Source organism: Leptinotarsa decemlineata, unplaced genomic scaffold (genome assembly GCF_025532065.1).
Source record: "Leptinotarsa decemlineata unplaced genomic scaffold, Ldec_3_MD MMD2_tig00078346_RagTag_RagTag, whole genome shotgun sequence".
NCBI lineage: Eukaryota > Metazoa > Arthropoda > Insecta > Coleoptera > Chrysomelidae > Leptinotarsa > Leptinotarsa decemlineata.
The window spans coordinates 4,992,595-5,017,742 of NW_027412724.1; the positions used below are offsets into that span (position 1 = coordinate 4,992,595).

At 32.7% G+C, this 25,148-nt stretch overlaps 1 protein-coding gene across 4 annotated transcripts; it reads left to right on the top strand.

Moving 5' to 3' along the window:
• Positions 1 to 223: 223 nt before the first annotated feature.
• Positions 224 to 24,783, top strand: LOC111516579 (alpha-tocopherol transfer protein). Of its 4 annotated transcripts, none has more exons than XM_074185657.1 (7): positions 224 to 447; positions 2,947 to 3,084; positions 8,366 to 8,522; positions 13,226 to 13,478; positions 20,355 to 20,465; positions 24,451 to 24,553; positions 24,613 to 24,783. In XM_074185657.1, exons 1-7 carry the CDS (start codon positions 231 to 233, stop codon positions 24,636 to 24,638), a joined length of 1,005 nt encoding a protein of 334 aa, XP_074041758.1. In that variant the 5' UTR covers positions 224 to 230; the 3' UTR covers positions 24,639 to 24,783. The 4 variants fall into 4 exon arrangements, with proteins under 4 accessions (XP_074041758.1, XP_074041756.1, XP_074041757.1 ...); XM_074185655.1 differs by having other exon boundaries at positions 228 to 447; positions 24,608 to 24,783; XM_074185656.1 differs by having other exon boundaries at positions 229 to 447; positions 2,965 to 3,084; positions 24,608 to 24,783.
• Positions 24,784 to 25,148: the final 365 nt, after the last annotated feature.

Consider the following 25,148-nt stretch of genomic DNA (forward strand, 5'->3'; position numbering starts at 1 on the left):
AGAGTTGTTGCTCGTAGGTTGACAACAGCTGGTTAACATAAAAAAAGATTTCAACAGATTTGATAGGGTAGGCCTCTATAAATTGATGATATATTCATTTATATCAATGTGTAATTTACCACACTAAACATAAGATTCAAAAATCTGTTTTCGATACGCTACTGATTTGAACTCAAAACGATAAGTTTTACTGTTTTCATCAAGGTTGTTGAAAATACATTACCATATCAATGTCGATGTATTTTCAAACCCGTCCCACTCACCATTCGATTGAGATTCAGTATTTGTTCTATCTTTCAAGAATATTGTTCGAAAAGTCAAAAATGATGCAATTGAAAGAAATTAATGTCGATGAAATATACAAAAGAGATAAACTATTGAAGAAAGAAGAGGTCGTGAATGTGATGAAATGGGTTGAATTTCAGTCACACCTACCAAATTTGAGTGGTATGAAAAACAACTTTGTTTCTACCTAGCGTTAGGGTAGTGTTAATTAATAAATTAATAATTGTTTATAATTGATTTTAACTCAGTTTCATCAAATACCACTTACAGTATATTCTCAACTTACTTTCAGAGAGGAAGTATTTTCTTCAACCTTATATTTTTCTCATTCAATAACTCTATATTTGATATTATTTCAATAATTAATTTTAGGTCACCTCTTTTTTACGAGTAAATGAAAATAATGCTCGTCACTAATCAAATCTCGTTCAAGAATAAGAAGGTACCTACAATTTAGTATTTATATATTTTAATGTAGATATAGTTTGCGAATGAATCAACTGCAATTTTTTTTGTCTACACAAATTATATAATATTTCGTGAATTAAAAGGGAACAACAACAGGGTTTTGAGTTTTGTGTTCAAGAAAACCGATGAACTTCCAGTTGATCGGGTTTGTGTGTTTTTTGTACAAAAATGAATGAGGTTCTACTAGAAACTTCGTTTGGTTCATTTTTGATTCATTTCAAAAAATGTATCTTTCAAATGAGAGATCCTGTATATTTCTGCCTGGGTCGATTGCCATTCAGGGTAATGATTAAAAAATCTTCACAATATATATATATATATATATATCATTTTCAATAGGTATTTCACCAAGTAGTTGGATGAATCCAACCTCATACACAAATCATTAAAAATATTCTCTTGGCTCCTACCGAACAACGTCTACATTGATGGCAAATTGCTAAAACGACTCTCCTCGATAGGAATACTTGACAGATTGTCTCTGGTCTGGATTCCTGGACATTCTGGCCTGGAATGCAATGAGGCTGCTGACTCCCTTGCAAAGGAGGGCTCACTCCAAGACGTTTATTCACCCTTCGAAGCTTGATACCAAACAGTTGTTGGACTATAGTAGGGATGAACTACGATGTCTAACAGGCCTTCTCACAGGTCACTGTCATTTGAATCATCATATGCAGATACTCAGACTGTTGGAAGACAGTGTATGTCGCCTCTGTTTGGAAACTGATAAAAGAGCAGAACAAATACTTTGTGCCTGCCCCGCTGATGTGGACCGAATCAGGTAAGAGTTCGGCAGAGCTGTACTCTTACCATCTGACCTAAAAGACCACTCACCATAGAAGTAGTAATTTACCCACTTGGATTGGTCCAACAGAAAAAACGCGTCCAAACCCGTATTAAGTAATGGGTCAATGTATTCAAAAAATATGTGATGAAAATATCATAACATGAAAAAATGTTACAGCTTTTTCTTTCAGTTTGTGTTCAAAAGTTGCTTATTTGCATGATCTTTGTGAAAAGTTTATTTTAAAATCAATTGTTTCCTACATTCTTTTGGACGATTCCCACATTGTTTGCATAAATATGGATAAGGAGAAAGTTGCATCCTTTCTTTTCCAAAAATCAATCTCTTCTAAAAATTCACCCTTTCCAATTTATACAAGATTCCTATGGCTTAAATTGAATCAAATAAGCGAATGGATGTCATTATGAACTGTAATCGATGACATGAGTAGATTTAACTCACTTGTGACATAAGGTCGTGATTTCATAAATAGATTGAGTGCTTTCTCTTGTAACGTTATCCAGATTGGCGCTGAAGAGAACATATGACAAGTGTCTCATTCCGAAATATCGATATCCGCCATTGAGGATGACAGTGTTTCATGTAAGTGGAATATACCATATTTTGTAGCAATCCTGTGAATAATATCTGAATCAATTCCATAACGAGTGTTTGGAGTACGAACTGAATAGGAAAAATAGTTTTTTTGTATAATTCAATAATCATATACGAATAGTTTTTTCGAAAATATTTTTTCTTTCGTGTAATTCAATGTTCATATGAAAGTGGTTGTTTCGAGAGGGCTCTTTCTTCCAGTTTGTTCGCGAAGGTTACTTTTTCGCATAATCTGAATATCTTTGTGAAGAGGTTATTTTAAAGTCAATTGCTTTCTTCGTTTCTTTGGATGATTCCCACATTTTTTGTTTAAAGATGGAGAAGTCTAAAGCCAAAACTTTTCCTTCCCACAAATTAATCTCTCCTTGAAATTTCACTTTGGAAAAAGATTTTTATTGGTGACATTGAATCAAATGGGCCAATGGATGTCATTACGTACTGTCATCGATAACATCAGTAGATTCAAGTCATTCGTGACATAAGGTCCTAGTTTTATGAATGGATTGAAATCTTTACCTTGTAATGTTATCTAGACTGGCGCTGAAACATCGATGTCCGCCATTGAGGATGACAGTGTTCAATGTAAGTGAAGTAGTTAGTACCTCTTTCATATACCCTATTGTGCACTAATCCCGTGAATGATATCTGAATAAATTCCATAACGAATGCTTGGAGTACAAACTGAATATGAAAAAGTGTTTTGAGTATAATTCAATGTTCATATGAATGTAGTTGTTTCGAAAGTATTTTTTCTCTCGTATTATTCAATTTTTATATGAAAGTTGTTATTTCAGAAGGGATTTTTCTTCCAGTAAGTGTCTATACCTGTCAATGCTTAATATGGATGCAAAATACCTCCATCTCTCACGTACTCAATCTGAGCAGAAAACAAATGTTCCCCTCTGTACGTGTACTGGTGCTGGTAGGTGAAAGTAAAATAAGTTCATTTGCGAAAAAAAAAGTTTTGATACATATACGCAGTTTCATAATAGGTTTGAAACTAATTCAATGCATACTTTATATGCTTTTACAATGGCATGCATCCAGAACACAATGGCAAAAATTTCAAGTCAATAACGTTTACCGTTATCAAGATACTCGACCTTGAGAATAAGTGTTTCCTGAAAATTGTCAACAGCTCATGTGACGTCACGAGATATGTGCGATTGACGGTACAGCGTCTAAACCACGTCGGAACTATTATATTGCGAAGCATTTGAAGTTTGAGGTTTGCATGAAAATGTGTTCAGTCCAAGAAAATGTTATTGAACTAAGTAGTTTACCATAGTTGGACTCATCCATGAATATGAAATATCTCGATAACAATAAAGACTTCACCAGAGGTGGATTGGGAGGAATTGAAGTCCAGAGGTGAGTGACAATAAACTATAAATATTAATATTGTCTTATACATACGGTAATTCAGTGATGATCAATGATAAAATTTTACTTGTGTGCGGAAAACTTCTTCTATTTTTTTGAATTGTGGTTCTGGATTGACGCTTTGTGAATGAGTAAGTTTTCTGACATTCTTTTTCCAAAACTTTCAGATTCATACAGTTCCTAGTATCTTTCGGTGGCTGAAATAAAATAATTCTCCAATGGATTACATTGATTAGAATTTTTTTAATATTATACTAAGAGGTGATGATTGGACGAACACTTTTCCTGAAGCTCCAACCCCTCTAAAAAATCGATAAAGTATCATTAGCCAATGACCACTATTCATTCCGGGAGGTGAGGAATCACTGGGTTCAAAAATCGGTATACCTAGCAAACCCATTTGTTACTATTATCGTATACATTAAAACAAAAACTCATTTCAGACGAAAATAAGTGTTCACTAGCAAATTTGAATCATATTCTCCAAGTTTTTGATCGAACTCAATAATTGATATCTAGCCTTCCTGAAGGTTGAGTATAGATATGTTCAGGAAGTTAATTAATATTTGTTCTGTTCATTGATATGTATTGACGTTATTATTGAAGTGATATACAGTGTGTAAAAGCCAAATGGAATAAATTCACTATTTCGCTTACGGTACATATTTTTAAAAAATCCCGAAACATGTCAAATTTAAATTATAATTTGACATACTTCAACGGGAGAATGCTATCCCTACCTTCAACCCCCATCGAGTGACAGGTACAACCCTCAATTTTTTCAATAGGAAGTATAGGCTTGTTCTCTATTCAAAAATGTTATCCTTTCCAAGTTTACTGCAACAATTGAAATAAAATAAATTAAAATCCTGTAGTGACCAAGTTCCATAAAATACACTCAAAACTTATTGCAATATACTCAAGACTTATTTCATGTTGAGGTATTGATGATAAGAAAGTAGCAATGTTCTTTTTAGGTGGTATCCTTTGAAAAACTGTAAATAATTTCCATGGCATTGTTATGTTAAACTATAGTTTAAAATGCCTTGTCAACTTATTTTGTATGTTACAACATTAGTTGTTAGTATTTTAATTATTGTTTAAAATTCGTTAACTTCAAGTCTGACAAATGGTTAGATTAACAGAAATGCATAAAATAACAGTTTTACAAATGATTGGTTACGGAGATAAAACCCGAACACAACAGGAACTAGCTTGCCTATTTCATGAGAATTTTCCTGATTTATCGCCTATACCTCAAGGAACAATAAGCAAAATAGAGAAGCAGTTTCGCGAGCTTGGTCATGTGGGGCAGATAAAAAAAGCAGATGCCAATGCAATCAGTGATGAACTCAAATTAGATGTGATGCTTGAGTTTGAGGAAAACCCACAAACATCGAGTAGATAGGCATCCACTTTATTGAATGTTAGCCATACATCGATAGTAAACATATTAAAAGAAAATAAAATGCATCACTATAAAATGATACTAACTCCGGAGCTCATGGAAGATGATTTTGATAGAAGAACATATTTTTGTGAGCAAATGATGGACATGTTGGATAACAATATCATCTAATTAGGAGTGTAGTTTTTCTCTTAACGGTCATGCTAATCGGGAAAATTGCCACTACTGGTCAACGGAAAATCGTCACACGCAATACCCTCAAAAGGTTAATACTTGGACAGGGATTGTAGGAAACTATATCAATGGTCCTTTTTCTCCTTTTTCTTCGAGGGCAACTTGAATGACGATAATTATTTGGCACTAATTCAAAATGATGTCATTCCAAGTTCAGCAAATTTATATCCTGATCCAGAAAACCCTCAAGTTCCAGTGAATACGACATGGTTTCAGCAGGATGGAGCACCACTATATTACCAAGTTGATGTCTGGCAATACCTTGATGAAAAATTTCCCAATCGGTGGATAGGGAAGCGAGGACCGATTGAATGGCCAGCGCGATCACCCGATCTTTCATAACTAGACTTTTCATAAGGATATTTAAAGAGCAATGTGTACACAACTAAACCTTCAGATTTGATGACTTAAAAGAACGAATAACGCTTGCGATCAGGGCGGTCACGCCTGATATATTAAATAATGTTAGAAGACAGTTTTATTTGAGATTACGATATTGCTAAGACGTTCACGATGAACATCTGCACTGTATACATTCAAATGATCCTCGCAAACGAACTGGATTTTTTACAAACTCCTGGTATTTGCAGCTTTATTCACTTTTGAATTTCTGGAATAGTTGAAAATATTTCATTTGGTGTATTTCAGGGTGAATTGGTTAACCCAGGTACAATATTTTATGGGAATTTTTCATTCATACATACCTCCACAACACAGGCAAGTTAATACAAATATTCAAAAACTAATTCAACTTTCACACCGATCACTCAAAAACGTCTGAAACGACTCGTCAGTGACGAGATTCGTCACTGACATATTCAAATCACTTGATGAAGGAAATTTCACATGTATCTTAATGCTTGATTAGAGTAAGGCATTCGATACCTTGGATCCTTCTTTATTGTTCATAAAATCTAAGTGCTTTGGTTTCACCCATAATGCAGTGTCAATTATGAATAGCTATCTCTCCGAAAGGACCCAATCAACTCACCTTGATGTTAACCAATCAACAATAATATTAAACAAATTTGGTGTACCGCAAGGTTCAGTTCTGGGACCGCTCCTGTTTGCAATTTATATTAGTGACTTTCATGAATTTGTTATTTTTGGTGAATACATCACTACGCCGATGAAACTCAATTGTATAGTTCATTCAGCTTTAAAGATATTTCACTCGCTTATGAAAATATTAACAGAAACCTTGAAACTATATATGATACATCCTGTGCACATAATCTTACTATCAATCCAAAGACATCCCAGGTCATGTTATTTGGTCCCAAAAGTAAAAGAAATATTGTGTGTGAGTCATTGTCGATTCATGTCAACAATAACATAATTCCTTTTGTGAATGAATGTAAAAAACTGGGCTTGTGGTTAGATTTTCCTACGGTATCCGAAAGTATTATCACATAAGTCCGTCCTTTCGAGATTCTGGCTGGCTTTCACTCAAATATCTGAGAGCAATCCATTTGCTTAGTTTCACGCATAGAATTCTTGTTTCGGGATATCCGCCTTACTTACGTGAAAGACTGGTTGCACTATCACACAGTGGTACTTCTCGTAACAGGCATACTTTGCTCATTCCCAGGCATTCCACAGCAATGTTTACTCGAAGTTTCTCCTACAATGCGGCAAAGTTGTATATAAAGAAACTTCAATGGGAAACTTTAAGAAAAGATTGAAAGACATGTTTCTTGCACGACAGTGATAGGGCACGACATATGCAAAAAATTTTTGGCAAATTCTCACATATCCGAATATTATAAAAAATAATAAAAATACATACCTACCAATCGAGGTTGGGTTTAAAAGCAGCTCTCATTGCTGAACTCCGCCTATTCATCATTTCTTTGAATTTTATTCAATTTGTACTTATTATTATGATGAATAAGGACATATTATTATATTATTATTATTAATGGTGGGTGATAGCCAGCTCCGCATTCTATATATCTGGTGACGTCACACGAAGCCACGCAATGGATTTTTCTGGAGAATTTTTTGCGCGATTATTCTCAAACTTACGTGCCGATTTCGTATCTGGAATGGAAAATGAGTGAGAATTACCCTATTCCAGGAAGATTCTGCTTTAGAAAGTATGCCTATCAAGTACTATCAGAATTTTTCATCTGTTGGAATATTGAAACAAATGTTGGAATAACACGTTATAATACAACCATCAAAAGGGTACAAGATGGCTGCAAATAACGATGGTGTACTGCCATGTTTTTTGGAATGATATGTTTTTTTTGAAAAAGGGTAGTTGAGATTCTCTTGTTTGCATGATCCAAAGCAAATGAATTTTCCATCCGACGGATTATATTAATTTCAAAATAAGTTTGTTGGTCAGTACTGAACGTCATGTATATAGACTTGATAAACGTATCATTCACACAGTTCCTCATTACCATTAATGAAAAGTGTTCTTTTTGGCAGAAAATCCATTTCATTTCAGTCAAGTAACACTTTCTTGTGATATTTTCACTTGCAGTTTTCTCCTGTGTCGAGTAAAAATCTCACGATAAAGTGGTACTTGAATACATTATGGATTTTCATCAAGTATCGGCCTATTCCATCATAAAGTCGAATCTATAGGTTCATTATCTGATTTATTTTCAGTGAAGTAGTAGGATTTCTAACGAGTTATTAGATGAATCTTGAGGTGAGTAAAAGCGAATGCAGTGGTCATTTTATGTTCCTCTACAATTCGTGTTCATAAAATGAAATATTTTTTTAATATCACTGTTTAAAAGATATCTTGAATCGCAATCATGCTGAAGACGAACCCTAAAACCTTTCAACCATACTAACAAAAAGATTCATTGATTTTTCTTAATGATGATTTCTCTTCAATTCTTGTGGCATCTGGTGAGATGGAAAACCTAAAATTGAGCAAAATGTTAGTATAAGGTAAAGCAACTTTTCCTCTTCAAAGTGACCACTGTTGAAAAGATTCTATAGTAATACTTCATGCCCTCCATAAAAGTTATCACCATGGGCTATAACGATCTCTAAATTCATAAACTGTTTACATAATTCAATGAAGGACCAAAATAAAACAGTATTTGATATCTGAACAAGATTTGGGTAGATGGATATTGATCAATATAAATGTGATTCCGCTTCTTTGACGTAAACTTAGATAGTGTTTTGAAAAGTATTATTATCACAAAACTTTTTTTTAGAACTATGTACAGCTCTTTTCCTCCACAGTTGTTACTATAACAATGAATTGGCAAAAACAACAATAGATATCCATCACACAGTCAAAACATTATGTCCTGATATTTTTGGAAACAGAAGTCCAAGAGATCCTCAAGTGAAGCTAACAATAGACTCTTTGTGAGTATGATTTTCAGAAAATGTAATCTGATATGCTATGATTCAGTAAGACGATTTATCTGTGGAATTCAGTAGAAATTCATTTATATTTTTCTATCAATTGATAATTGGTTGTGTACAAATTTTCCTAACGGTTATTCATGTGGCCTCTTTCTCAAAGGCATTAGGTGGCTATAAAAATTCATTCGATTTATGTTAATACTATAATTTTATTCAGTGACCTCTTTGAGTATTTTCAGCTTCCACAGTTCAATATTATATACAATGAAAATCTTCGTACAGAATTTCACGAGCAAACTTCTAGGGATGAACTTCTACTTTATTTCGATAATTAACCAACTTCAATATACGTTTCTCATAATATAGTACATATATCATTGACTTTCATTTAATTACACTTTGAGATTTTATATTCCATCAGTAACAATGAGTGGTCCACTCATCAGTTCAAAATACAACTCAACAGTGTACTCCAATTAATTATCCTCAAAAAATATTTTACTATTTCGATTTTTTCTTGTTGTTTCCTCTCGAAACTAATTCTCAAAGTGAACCCATTCGCTGATCTGAAGTATTTTTTTCTGATTCTTTAAAACATCCAAAATATATGTCATATTCAAAACCTCTGTTATATTCTTCCAATTATTCTCTTAAATTAGAGAATCTTGACACGCATTGCCATGCTGACGATGTGACACGTCGCTAGTGGTGTAACACTAGTATTTAGTCTGGGTCACAAGATCCTTTTTTTCGAACTTTTTTTGAAACCTCTAGCAACTTTTTGGAAAATTTCAAGAGGGGCTCGAGTTTTGAAAAAATTCGTAAAAAAGGGTGGGTTTGGTTTTTTGCAAATATTTCGGACAATATTGAAGATATCCGAAATTTGAAAAAAGATCCTTAAAGAGGAAAAAATTAGTTGACTAATTTTTACAAGTTTTAAATTTACATAAAAACTCTGATAATTTTTACACTAAAAATCTCAAATTTTGTTCACTTCTTGGAGCCTTCAAAAAAAGATTCCCATTGGAAAAATTGAATAATTTTGATTTTCCACCTTGTTATTAATAACACAGCCCACCAAAAAAAATGTTGTCTTGCTGCCGAAAAAAAATTAACTGATTTTGGTTAATTCATCTGTGCTGATTCCAAAAATACAAACCTTTTCTTTATATCAGCTCTGGTTTTCGAGATATAACTTACTCATCAAATACTTAAATATTCTTACATTTCTGTATATTCCACCACTATGATAATATGTCTATGAACAAACTTAATAAATTCCAAGACAAATGCATACTAATGACTTCTAATTAAAGTGTACTTATTGGAAATGCCCATAACATGAAATTAGGTTCTTACCTATCGTCCGATAAGTAAATAGTATTTTCTCGGAAATGGCCTTAATAAATTCCTATAAAGTTGACTGCATTCCATTGTAAAATTAAGTCTGAACTTGAGTTTAGTTGCAAGAGTTTGTTTGTGACAACTGAAATCGATGGCTTCTACAAGCAGGCGTTGTGTCAATAACCCGAACGTTTTTGCTGCATATGTGGCGAGTACATCGTAAAGGAAAGTAGAAAACCAGTTTTTGATTGTATGAAAAGACCATATCAAGCCTATTTTGGTGTTCATTTAGGAGATCAAGATGAATCCTGGGCTCCACATGTAGTGTGCAAAACTTGTCTTGAAAACTTGCGACAGTGGACGAAAGGACAACGAAAATGTTTAAAGTTGGGTATTCCAATGGTATGGTGGGAACCAAAAAATAATTTTGACGATTGCTATCTCTATCTTGTAAATATAAAGGCCATTAATCGTAACAATCGACATACGTGGACATATCCTAACCTGGATTCAGCAATATGACCAATTCCACATCAGCTTGAGCAGATACCCATTCCAATATTTAACAGCCTACCTACGTTACCAGAGGATAATGTCAAAACGTTATCTGACGAACTACAGACTAATAGAACTGAGGAAGACGACAGTGATTCTGAAGGGGATTCAACACGTTCTGAGCGCTTTACTCAAGAAGAGCTAAGCGATCTTATTAGAGATTTGAACCTTCCAAAGGATTCTTCTGAGTTGCTTGCCTCCAGACACAAAAATAACATACTACCGTAATAGAGAAAAAGATCTTTTGCCTTTTTTTTCTCAGCAAGATGATATGGTTTCTTGTAACAATATTGAAGGAGAAAAAATGGGTGTATACCAATTGGGCATTCTCAAAACTGAAAGAAGAATATAAAATATCGCTGGTGCTAAAAAACATCAAGTATGACCAACATCGGTAGGCGATCAGTGTTGATTTTAAGATGGTGAACTTTCTCCTGGGAAAACAAGGTGGCTATACAAAATATCCTTGTTTCCTGTGTCTTTGGAATAGCAGGGCTAAGGACCAACACTGGAGTAGAAGAAAATGGCGTTCTAGAGATGCTTTAGTTCAAGGAGAAGCTAACGTAGTTAACGAAGCATTGGTGGACCAAGAGAAAATAATATTACCTCCGATACATATTTACATATTAAACTAGGGCTGATGAAACAATTTGCAAAGGCCCTAGACCAGAATCGTCCTTGTTTTGAATACTTGTTCAGTAAAGTCCCTGCACTTAGTAAAGAAAAATTGAAAGCCGGAATATTTGATGGGCCTCAGATACAACAACTTTTAAAAGATTCGCATTTTACAGAATCGATGACTGAAATAGAGTGTAATGCATGGTGCTCTTTTGTGAAAGTTGTGGAAAATTTTGTTGGAAACAATAAATCGGAAAATTACCGGGATTTAGTGGAAGAAATGCTCAACAATTTTAACAAACACGGTTGTCATATGAGTATTAAAATTCATTACCTCCACTGCCACTTAGACCGTTTCCCAGAAAATCTTGGTGACCTTAGTGAGGAACACGGGGAACGCTCCAACCAAGATATCAAAACGATGGAAAAGAGGTATCAGGGAAGATGGGACACTCACATGATAGCGGATTACTGCTGGAGTCTTCAAAGGGACCGTCCTTTCAAATCCTTTGCAAGAAAATCATATAAAAGGAAGTTTTTAGGTAACAGATTTGTGCTGCCATGCTGGTTAGGTTACACGAAAAGTTAAGTTTTTTTGACACATATGTGTGATGATTTTTGTAATTATAGTGTTGTACAATAAATATCTTACTTTTTGTTCGTGTTTCGTTTATTTGATGGGTAGCAGCACTACATATATGTTAGAAACAGTAAAAAAAAATCCGGCAGCAAACTGTGTGTTTACCAGTGTGATGAAAGACGTTAAAAAGTGGAAAATTCAATTGAAGCAATGAAAAACTTTTTTTTAATATTCGAATTCATCCGTATTCTCATTATTTAAAGTTACATAAAGAGGATTTTTCATACTTTTTAGTTCTATCTAAAAAATTGATATAAACAAATATATTGTTTATAAGATATGTGAAATTTTTTGAGGGAATTTTTATCAATGATGAATATTATGATTTTTAAAAACAAAATCGTTTCTTAAAAAAAAAGTATTGCCTTAAAACGCATTTGTTAATTAACAACTGTTTTTGCTATGAAATATGAGTATTAAGGAATGATTTTTTTAAATCATTATTTATATTCCTGAACTGGAAAAACTTTTTTTAATACTCCAAGAAAATAAAAACAACCATTTGTCACGCTTTGTATTAAAATAAATTTCTATATCTTTTACAAATTATTCAATATTTTTCCTTTTTTTAGACAAAAAGTAACACATGTTTGTTTTTGCTTTTTTGGTTGTATTTGAAAAAAGATATATCGTAAAATTCAATTTGTTTGAAACAAATTGTTTATCAAATAAATAGAGAAAATAATTATTTAAAAAAAAAGTTTCTTTTCAGAATATCAAAGAAAAATAGAAATTTTATGATTAAAAAAAAAACGTTTCTCAATATTCATATTTGATAGCAAAAAAAATTTCAACAAATGTGTTTTCAAGCAATAAAAAATTCACTTTTGAATTTGATTTTTGATTTTGTTTTTGAAAATCATAATATTCATCACCGATAAAAATCCCCCAAAAAAAAATTGAAATACTTTATAACCAACACATTTGTTTATAATGATTTTTAAACATATAGAACTAAAAATTATAAAAAATCGTTTTTATATAACTTTAAATAATAGGAATATGAATAAATTTCAAATAGTGCTGAAAATTATGAGAACTCATTTTTATGTAACTTCAAATAATAAGAATATGAATGAGTTTGAATATATTGAATCTTTCATTTTTAACGTTTTTGATTATTAATAACGAAGTGGAAAATCAAAACTCATTGATTTTTTCCACGGAAATTTTTTTGAAAGCTTTCAAGAAAAGCTCCAAGAAGTGAACAAAATTTGAGGTTTTAGTTTAAACATTAACAGGGTTTTAATGTAAATTTAAAACTAATAAATAATAAACGGGAAAACGGGAAAATTTGCAAAAAGTCAAACCCCCCTTTTTTACAAAATTGTTTATAACTTTTTCTATTTTTTCGAGCCCTTCTTTAAATTTTTCAAAAAGTTGCCGGAGGTCATTTCGAATCGAATGAGCTGTGGATCATAACCTATGTTATTGATATGTCTTAGACAAAAAACCGACTCCTTGAAGATTTATGAAAAAAGGTGATCATATACCGCATGATGTAAAATATTAGAGTGCAATATAATTAATAATTTCTTGCTTTTAGCTTTTGTTCACCATTACCGCAGCTAACTGATGATGGAACACTTGTTATTCTGGCTAAAGTACTGGATGTAAACCCTGGAAATTTTATTTTTCCCGTGATTTTGAAATGTTTTGATATGATAACCCTCTTTCATATGCATCAAAATGGTCCACCCAATGGAGTCATCATAGTTTTTGATATGGAAGGTATCACATTTAGTCATTTCTTGAGAGTCAGTGTTGTTGTCATGAAGAAATTTCTGTATTATCTCCAGGTAAGGATATCAAGAATTTTTGTTAAGAATATGACATTGCATGTAGATAGATTTCGGAATCAATATTCTGTAATTTTGCATCATGTGTATATTTGCTATTTGAACTCATGTGGAAATTCACTTTCAGCCTAACATATCTATGTATACTAACCTCAGACGCTTGATAAATTTGTCAGATTGTATAGCAACAAATTCATCACACAAAAAAGTATCATCTGGTATAATTCATGTTATTAGGCGTCTGTTCAAACTAAGAATGGAAAATGAATACAATTCGATGACAATAGTTTGTGTGGATGTATGTATGTTTGTGGTTCTTAAATAGTTCTAAATAAAAGTCCGCGATAGCATATATCTACCTCTTATGTGGTAGCCACTATATGCAAGATACTGAGCCATAAATACAATTAAATTGGATACTTTTTTTACAATGCACATTGTAGAATATCTGTCGAATTCTTATAATCTTCTTCTATACTAATATAAATGTGAAAGTTTGTGAGGATGGATGTATATGTATGTATGTTTGTGACGACTGATTGGATTTAGATAAAATTTTACAAAAATAAAGCTTATAGATCAGAATAATATATAGGCTACAATTTACAATGGTCAGTTTTGTATAATTTTGGTCATAATATATACCTATACCGTTGGAGTTGAATGCAGATATTGTACCCTAAAATTGTTTATATATATATATATATATATATATATATATATATATATATATATATATATATATATATATATATATATATATATATATATATATATATATATATATATACCTCTTATGTGGTAGCCACTATATGCAACATACTAAACCATAAATACAATTGAATTGGATATTTTTTCACAATGAACATTTTCTAATATATGTCAAATTCTGTTAAACGTTATCACTTGATGCAACGCAGTAATCTATTACGACGAGGGACGATGAGCGGGAATAGAGGAGCGGTCTAAACAATGAAAAGCCATCGATTTGGATCATAAACGTTCACTTCATACTGAGAAATTGAATTTAATTTTATATTCCGGTAATATTTAATTATAATTGGGTGAATTATTCCCTTTTAGATTACGGCCCTGGAAATTGGTTGACAATAGCAACTTTCACGTCTCCCTATTTACCATAGAGTTATTAGAGAGTTTTTTTTTCATTTTTAGGTACCTAATCACATTTTTCCATATTTCCATTGCTCTGAGCGTTTTCTAAAATGAACTTCGAATAAGAAAGCCTTCTATGATCATCTGTAACATATCTACAACAAAAATATATTATATGTGTTTTGATGAGCAGAAAAGCACAAAACCAAGACTATAATTCAAATGAAAATTGAAATTTAGTAATTTAAATACACAAAAAAATTAATGGCGCAATAAATGTTCGAATTGGAGTCCTTCCATTTGGAGACAAAACAAATACTGGACCAATATAATGGCCTGCAAGATCATCAGATCTTACTATTTTGAACTATTTTCTATGGGGGACATTGAAAAATAGGATTTACGCTGGCAGAGAGATAGAAAATGTGGAAAACTCAAGATTGAGGATTTTGAATTACTTCAACAATACAGTAAATAAGTGTGTTAAGGGCAATAAATAACTTGAAAAACCGAGTTCAAAAATGTCTCGAAATGGAAGAACTCCAATTCCAACATTTATTACGCTATTAATTTTTTTGTGTACATAAATTACTTCATTTTCATTTTCATTACAATTATAATGTTCATTTCGGATGTTATTATTGCTATCATTTTTTCTGCTTATTAAAACACATGTAATATATTTTTGATGTTGATATGTTTCCGATAATCATGTGAAGTTTTCCTATTCGGAGTTCATTGTAGAAAACACTCAGAGCAATAAAAAATATGAATAGGTACCTAAAAATGAAAAAAAACTCTAGAAAAACTCTACGGTGAAAGTTGCTATTGTGTTTTTATTCAACTCGGCCAACCAATTTCCAGGTCAGTAATTTAAAAGGGGATAATTCACACAATTATAATCAAATATTACCCAAACATCCCGAAATATAAAATTTAATTCAATTTCTCAGTATGAAGTGAACGTCAACGATACAAAAAATACAGGTCCGTATTTGAAATTCAAAGATTGGGGGAGACAGATGACACCCTGGACATATTTTGATAGCCCACATCAAGTGCTAATAGCAAAATGTGGACAGGTTTTCAATATGTCTGCGAATAAAGAAGATATAGGATTTGGGATTTTTTAGTTTTTCCTGTATATCTCTAGAACCAAAGGAGGTATATTCGATTTTTTCACATCATTGAATAGGTCTCTAACCTAACCTAACAACTTTGCCACAATTTAACCGACACTTTATCTCTTATCGTTTCCGAGATCCCTATGTACAGAAACGAATTTGAATAGATATAAATATATATATATATATATATATATATATATATATATATATATATATATATATATATATATATATATATATATATATTACAATGTAGGTTTTCACGGATGGTAGAATATGATGTGTTGTTCTTCCGGGTGTTCATCCGTTGTGTGCTATTCGATAGTCGACGTTCGATATATATATATATATATATATATGCTGATATATATGCTGATGCTTTGTTTCGATTTTCCCCAAATCAAGTCGATGGGATTGAAAACAAAAAAATAGCGGGGAAGTCTCAGTATGGTGTGCCCATACTTTTCAGCGATACTCTCAAGGTCATATCCTTTTTTAAATGTTTTGTCTGTAAAACATCAAGTAGTTTGTTTTCGGTATAGTAATCTTCAAAGTACTAATTTTTATCCATTATAAAGACCTTTGGATTTCATCTTTTCGCGAATTTTTATTCGGTACTTTAATGAGCTGTCTCGAATGATAGGAAGCGTTGTCAAAAACTATTACACTATTCGCATCCAAATTTCAGATCAATGTGTTTTCAAACCATTCCTCGAAAATATTAGCTTCCATGTTCTTATGACAGTCAACATTGCAGTCCTCAAGTTTTTTCCACATAATTTCAAAGATTTCGGAACTCATCCTTTACTTCTTCCGCAATGCACAATGATTAGTCGCGATCCTTTGTTTGCAGGCATGTTAGGCGTACACATTCTCGTACACATTCTCCGCCCTTTCGTAACTGTATCGTGAGTGCCATACCAAGTTCCGTTCAAATATAAAATTTGCCGTTGTTCTTATCTATATTTAGTTAATTGTTCTAAGTATCTGTTACGCAATTCCACTATTCTTCTGTTTTCCATAATTGTTTAACGTTTGTTTATTATCTTAAATCTAAATCCTGGTTTCTATATCCAATTCTGAAGAGTTTTGTCACAGCAGCTCACGTTACGGCCGGAAGTATTCAATTTATTCCTTATGATTTCAGGTGTAGAAATCTCATTGTTTTTGTAACAGTCGTATGTTATTTTCTTCAATGATTTTATTAGATGAACATCTAAAGGTTTTGGTAATCCTGAATCACATCGCGTCTTACGTTCATGAGGTTTGGTTTTGACTATTTCACCTACAGTTGAGAAAGGAATTTCGGTCAAATCTGATGTTGCTTGTAATAGTTTGTTTCCTTCGAAACCAAACTTGAGATGTAGATTCTTATGTACATTGAAACATACCCTCTGTGTTTCAATATTCGAATGCATCCGAATCTCATTCACTGGTATCTCTTTCACATTATTCACCATCGCTATTGGAATCACTACACTTGAAAGAATCTGCGTTGTTATCACACTTGTTATTGCTATTAGTACTTATCTAAGGACCCCACATTTTAAACAGATAAAAATTTTGAGTAATTATAACTGCAGCAATATCGAATTTCAACACTCAAATCGCGATCGATCAGTTCCTGAACTGAACTCGACGGCGATAACCATTCCCGCATTCCCCGATTTCTATTCGTCACTGTTACACGACTTTAAGTTTAATTTTATGACAATCATGAAACTCGGTTAGTAAAAATGATCCAATACGAGCTGCCAAGTATTCAGTCCATGTGGACTAGTTCGCTGCCGGTTCATTTCTATGTATTGGTTTTTTTGGTCTTTGAGAGTGTGTCAAATTCAAATGTGCACAATATCGTTCACTTCGTCTTTCCATAGAATGATGTGTGTATAGTTATTCACCGTCCGCCCACGAAAGTCTCCGAGGCTATATGTCCATTTATTATGATTTATAGTTGAGTTTCGTTCAAATTATTCAATCCAAACATAGGTTGAATTGATAGATGAATACAATCATATTATGAGTGTATTCATCTGCTTGAATACACTGCTCCAACTGAATAATACACCTAATATATATAATTCTTATTTGAGTTATTCGAATAACTTCAGTTCATTGTTCACTCACACATTTTTACTATTATAAAGCTTCATTATCCAGGAATAACGCATGCTAATTTCTACAAAGCTATTGTTCATACAAAATTCTGAAATAACTGCTCTTATGACAAAACGTTCACAGAGAGAACTGAAAATTTGTTAAAACTTTAATCCGTGGGCTAGGACTATGTTCAAAAGGAACATTACGACTATAAATTGCACCCTTTATAACAAGAAATTGATGTACAAAAGAAAGGACGGCCACTCCACAAGCATCGTCCATAGATATTCTAATTCTATGGACGATGCCACAAGGTTCCATAGTGTTTTGGTTTTGAAGTCAATATCGTAGCTTGAAAGCTATGAATAAGGGAAAAGAAAGGTTTTGGCTTTCTACTTCTTCATCTTGATACAAAAAATGTGAAAATCTTCTGAAGAAAGGAAAAAAGCAATCAATTTAAAAAAAGTAATTATATACAAAGATGTGTAGATCATGCATAGAAGGAACTTTCACCAAATACCTACTTTCATAAATAAATATTGATTTACACGAAAGAAAAATACTTTCGAAACAAATACTTTTATATGAACGTTAAAATATACAAAAACACTTTTTTCTATTCAGTTTGTATTCCAAACATTCGTTATGGAATTGAATCAGATATTATTCACAGGATTCCTAAAATTTCACTTACATGGAACACTGTCATCCTCACAGGTAGACATCCGATGTTTCGATGTAAGACACTTCAGTACCAAATCTGAATAACAAATCTGAAGAAAACACACAATTCTTTCATAAAATGACGACTTTATGTTATAGAATGAGTTTGATCTACTCATGAGATCGATGACATCGTAATGACAGTCATTCGCTTATTTGATTAAATCCCAGCTAAAGGATTCTTGTTTAAATTGAAAGTGGGATGTTTTAGGACAAGTTAATTTTTTGGGAAATAAAGGATAACATTATAAGAAAATCACACAATTCATTCATGAAATTACGACTTTGTCACTATGAAAAATATTCTGTAATATTAAAGTTAAGTTAGAAATTGTCTGTGCTTTCCATGTTACTTGAAAATCTCTGCAGCAAAAACTGTATTAGTAAAACAAATAATGAAATGAAAATAGTTCAAATGAATATATCAAATTATTTACCCAGATTTCATATTTCGAATATCTCTCATCAAGAAACTCGGTACAGTGGAAATTGTTTAATAGGCAATTTCACTTTTTCTGTCGCTAGACAGATTTGGATTTGGTAAAATTTCGTCTGAGGACCTTCGCAACTAACCAGAAAGATTTTGATCGTTTGGATTTGGAAAGTATATTTTCGCAATCCTCTGCACTTTTCTTTTGTCTATCTTTATTCTGCATTTACGGCAAATTGAGATTTTGTGCCCCTATCAGTAGAAACAATAGTTAAGAGCACAGAAATTGAACTCAGAGAAATACTGGTAAATAGATCATTAGAGTTGAAAGAAACGATTTAACAGATAACGGTAATGAAATGATTCTGAAGCTATTCTCATTTATACTATACCTAATTCCAAAATACTAGGCAATAAATTCTCTGAAATGACTGGCGTACGGAAATTATACTGATCAGATGTAGAAAAATAATGATGAAATATATAAAATCACAATCTTAACAATGTTTTCGTTTTAATGCAATAATATATCTGAGAATTTAGTGCCTACTATCGTACTATAGTTTTTATGTGGTTGAGGTGGTTGAGAAACAATTATCAGTAATTTCATGGTGATTATATAAAGTTGAGTATTGGCAGTCTAGTGTTAACCCAGAATACCAGTAAATTCGGTTACGTTCATAACACATTTCATCAAGTTTTACAGAAAATTATTATAATTTCAATGAATATCAAAGAATTTTTTCAAATGAAATCATACTCAATATTATTCATGAAAAATTAATTTTATAAGAGAACCAACGACAATTTTCAAGTGCAATTCAACTTGCACTTCACATCTATATAAATTTTATTGATATCTAATGAAAGTAGAAATTTGTGAAATTATAAAACAACGATAAAAATAAAAACAACAAAAAGCATCTATATTCTTTTTGCCTTTTCTAGAACCCTCATAGAGTTGAAGCAGAATTGAAGATTGATATAATAATTTTATCGTTATTTCTTCGAGTAAACAAAATAACATACCGTAGATAATGTATTTTCAAGATATTATGTTACTGAGACTCATTGTGGTTTTGAAAGATTTTTTAATTTTTTATGGTTAACCCGCCGGTTTTTTGACTGCTGATGATGTTCGCTGTTTATTGACTGATTTTCCAGTTCAGTGCCTTTTCTATTTCTATCGTTTTCGTCAAGCTTGTATTATTCTTAAGTTCGAAAAAAAACAAAAATTCGTATTATTACAAAAAAGTTACGATGAAAAATATAGTTATTTTATCAATTTTTGTTATCTTTCTGGTCAATTTTCGACTCATTTCTAGTCGAGAATTGAATGACGAATCATATTATTATTACCTATAAAAGACGTATTTGTTTCAGGAAGGTATGCCTATAAGGCTAAAAGGTTTACATTTTTGTAATGTTGTGTCATTCATAGACAAACTTATAGCAATGATGAAACCTTTTCTCAAAGAAGAAATATTACGAGTGGTGAGTACTCTTCTGCATGATTGAAGGATTGCGAGTGTTGTGCGAGTGTAGAGTTGAACAATTAGAATTTCACTGTCACAAGTGTTGAGATTTGTACACGAGGGTTGCCTTTTATGTTTCGGGATTTAGCAACCCTAGTGTTGCAATCTGGCAACGGATAGCTCTATCGTAAAGTTGAACATTTATCAGAACTCAGAACGCTTTGACATACGCGCGCTATTTGTGTTGTTTACAGTAACTTAAAAGATTCATCTCGGCCCAAAAATAGAATTAAATCGTGAACATTTTCGAGTCAGTTTTAATCTTCCTCTTTGAAGAGGATCACTTGGTGATCGAAACACGTGTCGAGGTGTTAAAAATAACAATTTGGTGTTGGGAAAAAAAAACTCCAGTAATATTCATTACTACACCAAAGGTTCCAAACAGTGCATCATTTGTAAAAAATGTTTTGAGCTATATAATAAATTATCAGTTATTGGTTCACCATCGATATTCATAATATTTCACACAGTACCCTTCTAAACAAACTCTAATATTATGGCATAAGGGGCGTAGCAAATGATATTTTCAAATCCTACCTCAATTTCAAATCCTCCACAATTTTTTTGAAACAAGCATCTTCAGTAAGCTCATCAGTGAAACAAGGCGTACCACAGGGATCGGTATTAGGTCCACTTTTGTTCATTATATATATCAACGATATCTTTGATTATATGAATCCACTGAACTGTGTACTATTCGCAGACGATGTAACCTTTATAGGGCTAACTTATATCATGACGAGTTGAAATACCAAATGGAAATATCTAATACTAAAATTGAGCTGAAGTGAGGGTATGATATTTTTTTTGTGAATAGTAGCATTCCATAAACGAAAATTAAGTAGGTATTTTGAGTAATGCAAATGATGAATTCATGCGACCTTCAGGCCACGCTGTGAAACGTTGGCGAATAACGTGAAATCTATTCACAATTGCGGCAATGAAAGATTACACATGCATCATCACACATGCCCTCGGTATGTGGAAGAAAGATGGCTTCACAAACATGAGTCGTCGACCAATTAATAAGTAATTCAATCATTTGACATTTTAATGATTCAATTATGGAGTTTATACATTTGGAATTTTTTCATGCAACATTTTACAGAACTACGGACATTCTGCATTTCATAGTGAACATATTTTTACTGTAATTATAAATTTTAAATTCAAATTGGCAATGGATCTGTCTAATGTACCGCATATTGTAATATTCACATTCGCGGCTGTCGGAGTTGGAAAATGAAATATGAAATATAATGTATCTATAGAATAAGTATTATAAAGTGCTGGAGAGTTTTTTAGTGAATTTCAAAAATAAACGCAACCCTCCATCACAAGATTAGATTGTTCGTCGTTTCGTTTTCATAATTAGTCAATTTATTTTTGCTGCACAAGTTGATGACGCACGTATATAATATTTCTTTGTATAATCCACATAGCATTAGTCGAATTAACTGACAACATTAGCTGAACTCACTCACTATGATCTGCATGTTCCCTTAAAGCCCATCAACGTCTAAGATTGTTACAGTTTTTTGTAAAACATTGCCAAAAATCAAAACTGAAACACTCTCATGTGATATTTGGGAGCAATGCTTGTTTTAGTTTTGTTGAACGTCACGGATTTCAGTATTAGGTAGAATTAGTATTTCAGTCATTTCAGTGACATCTCAGGGTCATACAGGGTGTTCCATCTCAGACGAGCCACCCCATATATTTCTTATCCCATAGTGAGTGGAATCTTTTGACGTATATTTTAGGCTTGAACGAGCAACCCCCTAATATGGACCTCTTTAACTCCTCAAACTTGAATAGAGGAGAGGGGTTGAGCGATACTTTATTTGAAAGGTCTTGGAAGCCTCTTTACAACGGTGTGTGAAAAACGTAAATTTGATGAACAGTTTTCGCCAAAAATCAACGACCCACCTTGAATAATTTGCTTATTTTTACAATGTACAAGCCCATTTTCATCAAGCCCTTCTTACAAACTCAAACAATCATCAAAAAATTACATTCTTGAAAAATTCAATTGTGTTATCATCATGCTTACAATCAAAAAAAGTGATTATCTGGTTGTAACGTTTCTTCGATCATTTCAGAATTGAAATCAATCTGTTGAGTTACTACTTTGCTGATTTGTTCAAAATTTCAAAAAATATGGTGTACACATTGCAAGAACGTGTTGAGCTGGTTAGCCATTATTACCAAAAACAAAATTGTGCCTGAGCGGCTGCAAGGATATTTAACCAAAACCATCCAGAACGTAACGTTCGCCATAAGTACGTACTGCAATTGATTTCAAAATTTGTGGAGACGGGTTCAGTAATGGATAAAAAAGGGCACCCATTGGAATTGTGAATGATGAAGGAGCAGCTGTGGTGGTATTGGGACATGTCCAACTTACGCCAAACACGCAATCTGTACGACAACTTTCTGCAGTTTCCGGTATTAGTAAATCTAACGTTTTCAGAATTTTACATAGAGACAGGTTCCATCCGTACAAAATATAATTAATTCGTGAATTAAATGATAATGATTGGGATCGAAGGAAAGAGTTTTGCGAAATTATGGCCGAGCGTATCAACAATAACCCAAATTTCTTGTTTGCTTTTCTGACGAATGCACTTTCTTACTTAGTGGCGAGGTTTACCGGCATAACTGTAGAATTTGGAGCGATAGAAATCCTCAAGTATTTCGAGAAGTTCACACTCAACATCCAGAAAAGCTGGGTAGGAATTTTGGGAGACCACCTAATTGGACCTCTGTTTATTCCTGGTAATTTAACTGGCGAACGTTATCTTGAAATGCTGGAAAATGCTATTGATCCGTTCATAACTGAACAATTAGAAAACGATCCCCTACTACTTGAACAACAATTGCATCTCAACAAAACGGAGCTCCTCCGCACTACGCCGCACCAGTTCGCCAATACCTCAATTTGCAATACCCCGGTCGTTGGATTGGAAGAAGAGATCCTATGGAGTGGCCTTCCCGATCTCCTCACCTGAACCCTCTGGACTTCTTCTTGTGGGAACATCTCAAGTCCAAGATTTTTGTGACTCACCCTGAAAATTTGGACGAACTACGCCAAAGAATTTTGAATGAGTGTCGTCAAATAACTCAAATGATGCTGAACCATCTCAGAGACGGTTGCCAGTCAAGATTGTATTATTTTGTGGAAATCAATGAGAGACAATTTGAACATTTGATTCAAACACTCAGATTTGATTTTTTTGATTGTAAGCATGATGATAACACAATAAAATTTTTTCAAGAATGTGATTTTTTGAAGATTGTTTAAGTTTATAAAAAGGGCCGAATAAAAATGGGCTTGTACATTGTAATAATAACCAGATTATTCAAGGTGGCTCATTCGAGCTGCAAAATTGATTTTTGGCGAAAACGGTTCATCAAATTTACGTTTTCCATACAGCCTTGTAAAGAGGTTTCCAAGACCTTTCAAATGAAGTATCACTCAACTCCTCTCCCCTTTTTAAATTTGAGGGGTTGAAGAGCCCCCTATTAGGGGGTTGCTCGATCAAGCCTAAAATATACGTCAAAAGATGTCCCCCAAACAAAATCATTCGACATATTTCGGGAAATTTCTCCACTCACTATGGGATGAGAAATATACGGGTTGTCTCGTCTGAGATGGAACACCCTGTATAACTTCGCAATATACTAACCATATTCTCAAACATGTTTTATTGGTGAAAAATGAGAATTGAAAATAAATGAACACTGTAGCTTATTGTATTCGTTTGAAAATGCCCTCGTAGGACGCAACTGCAATAACGTTAGTAACGAATACAAGTGACATAAAAACATTGGAAGTTTCAATTATCATTTCTCATGATGATTTCCTACTACGTAGTAACGGCTACATCCATTTATTTATGTTTCATTGAGATTGAAATGATCTTTTATTTTACACCTTTCAGCTAGGCTTGCACATTGGCATGGATACTGTATACGAACTCATTTCTAAAAATATCTTCCCTCAAGACTATGGTGGTAGCGCCGAATCTATAGAAATTTTACACGGTAATGATCAGGCAATGATCGTCAATACATGCTCGTTATTGATATATTTTTCAGAAAAGGTCAAAGCACGAATCAACGACAATGAAGAATTTTTCAAATATCAAGAATCCCAAGTAGTAGATGAATCGAAAAGACCTGGAAAGCCAATGAATGTTAGTGATATTTTCGGAATGGAAGGAACCTTTAAGCGATTGGAAGTGGACTAAATGAATAAATGCTTATAAACTGTACTTCTTTGATTGACGACTTGTTTATTTTGTGGAAATTCATGTTCACTGAGGATACACTATAAAACACACTTTTGTCTATTTTCCATGATAGTTTTATATTTGATGAATAGTTTCGGTCATTACACCATTTTCAAAACTAACTAGATTAAATTCAAATCTGAATTTTTATATCTACATTGCCTATACCTATCATAAATAATTTGATACCTGCATTGTCTATACCTGGAATAACTTCAATCAATAGCAGTATATCGATGAACATAAAAAAAAAAAAGGTTTGATAAAATGTAGGTTTTTTTAGTATCGTTTGACATCAAAAACATGTTTTCAAATATTTCTGCTTTCCCCTGATAAAAACATATTAA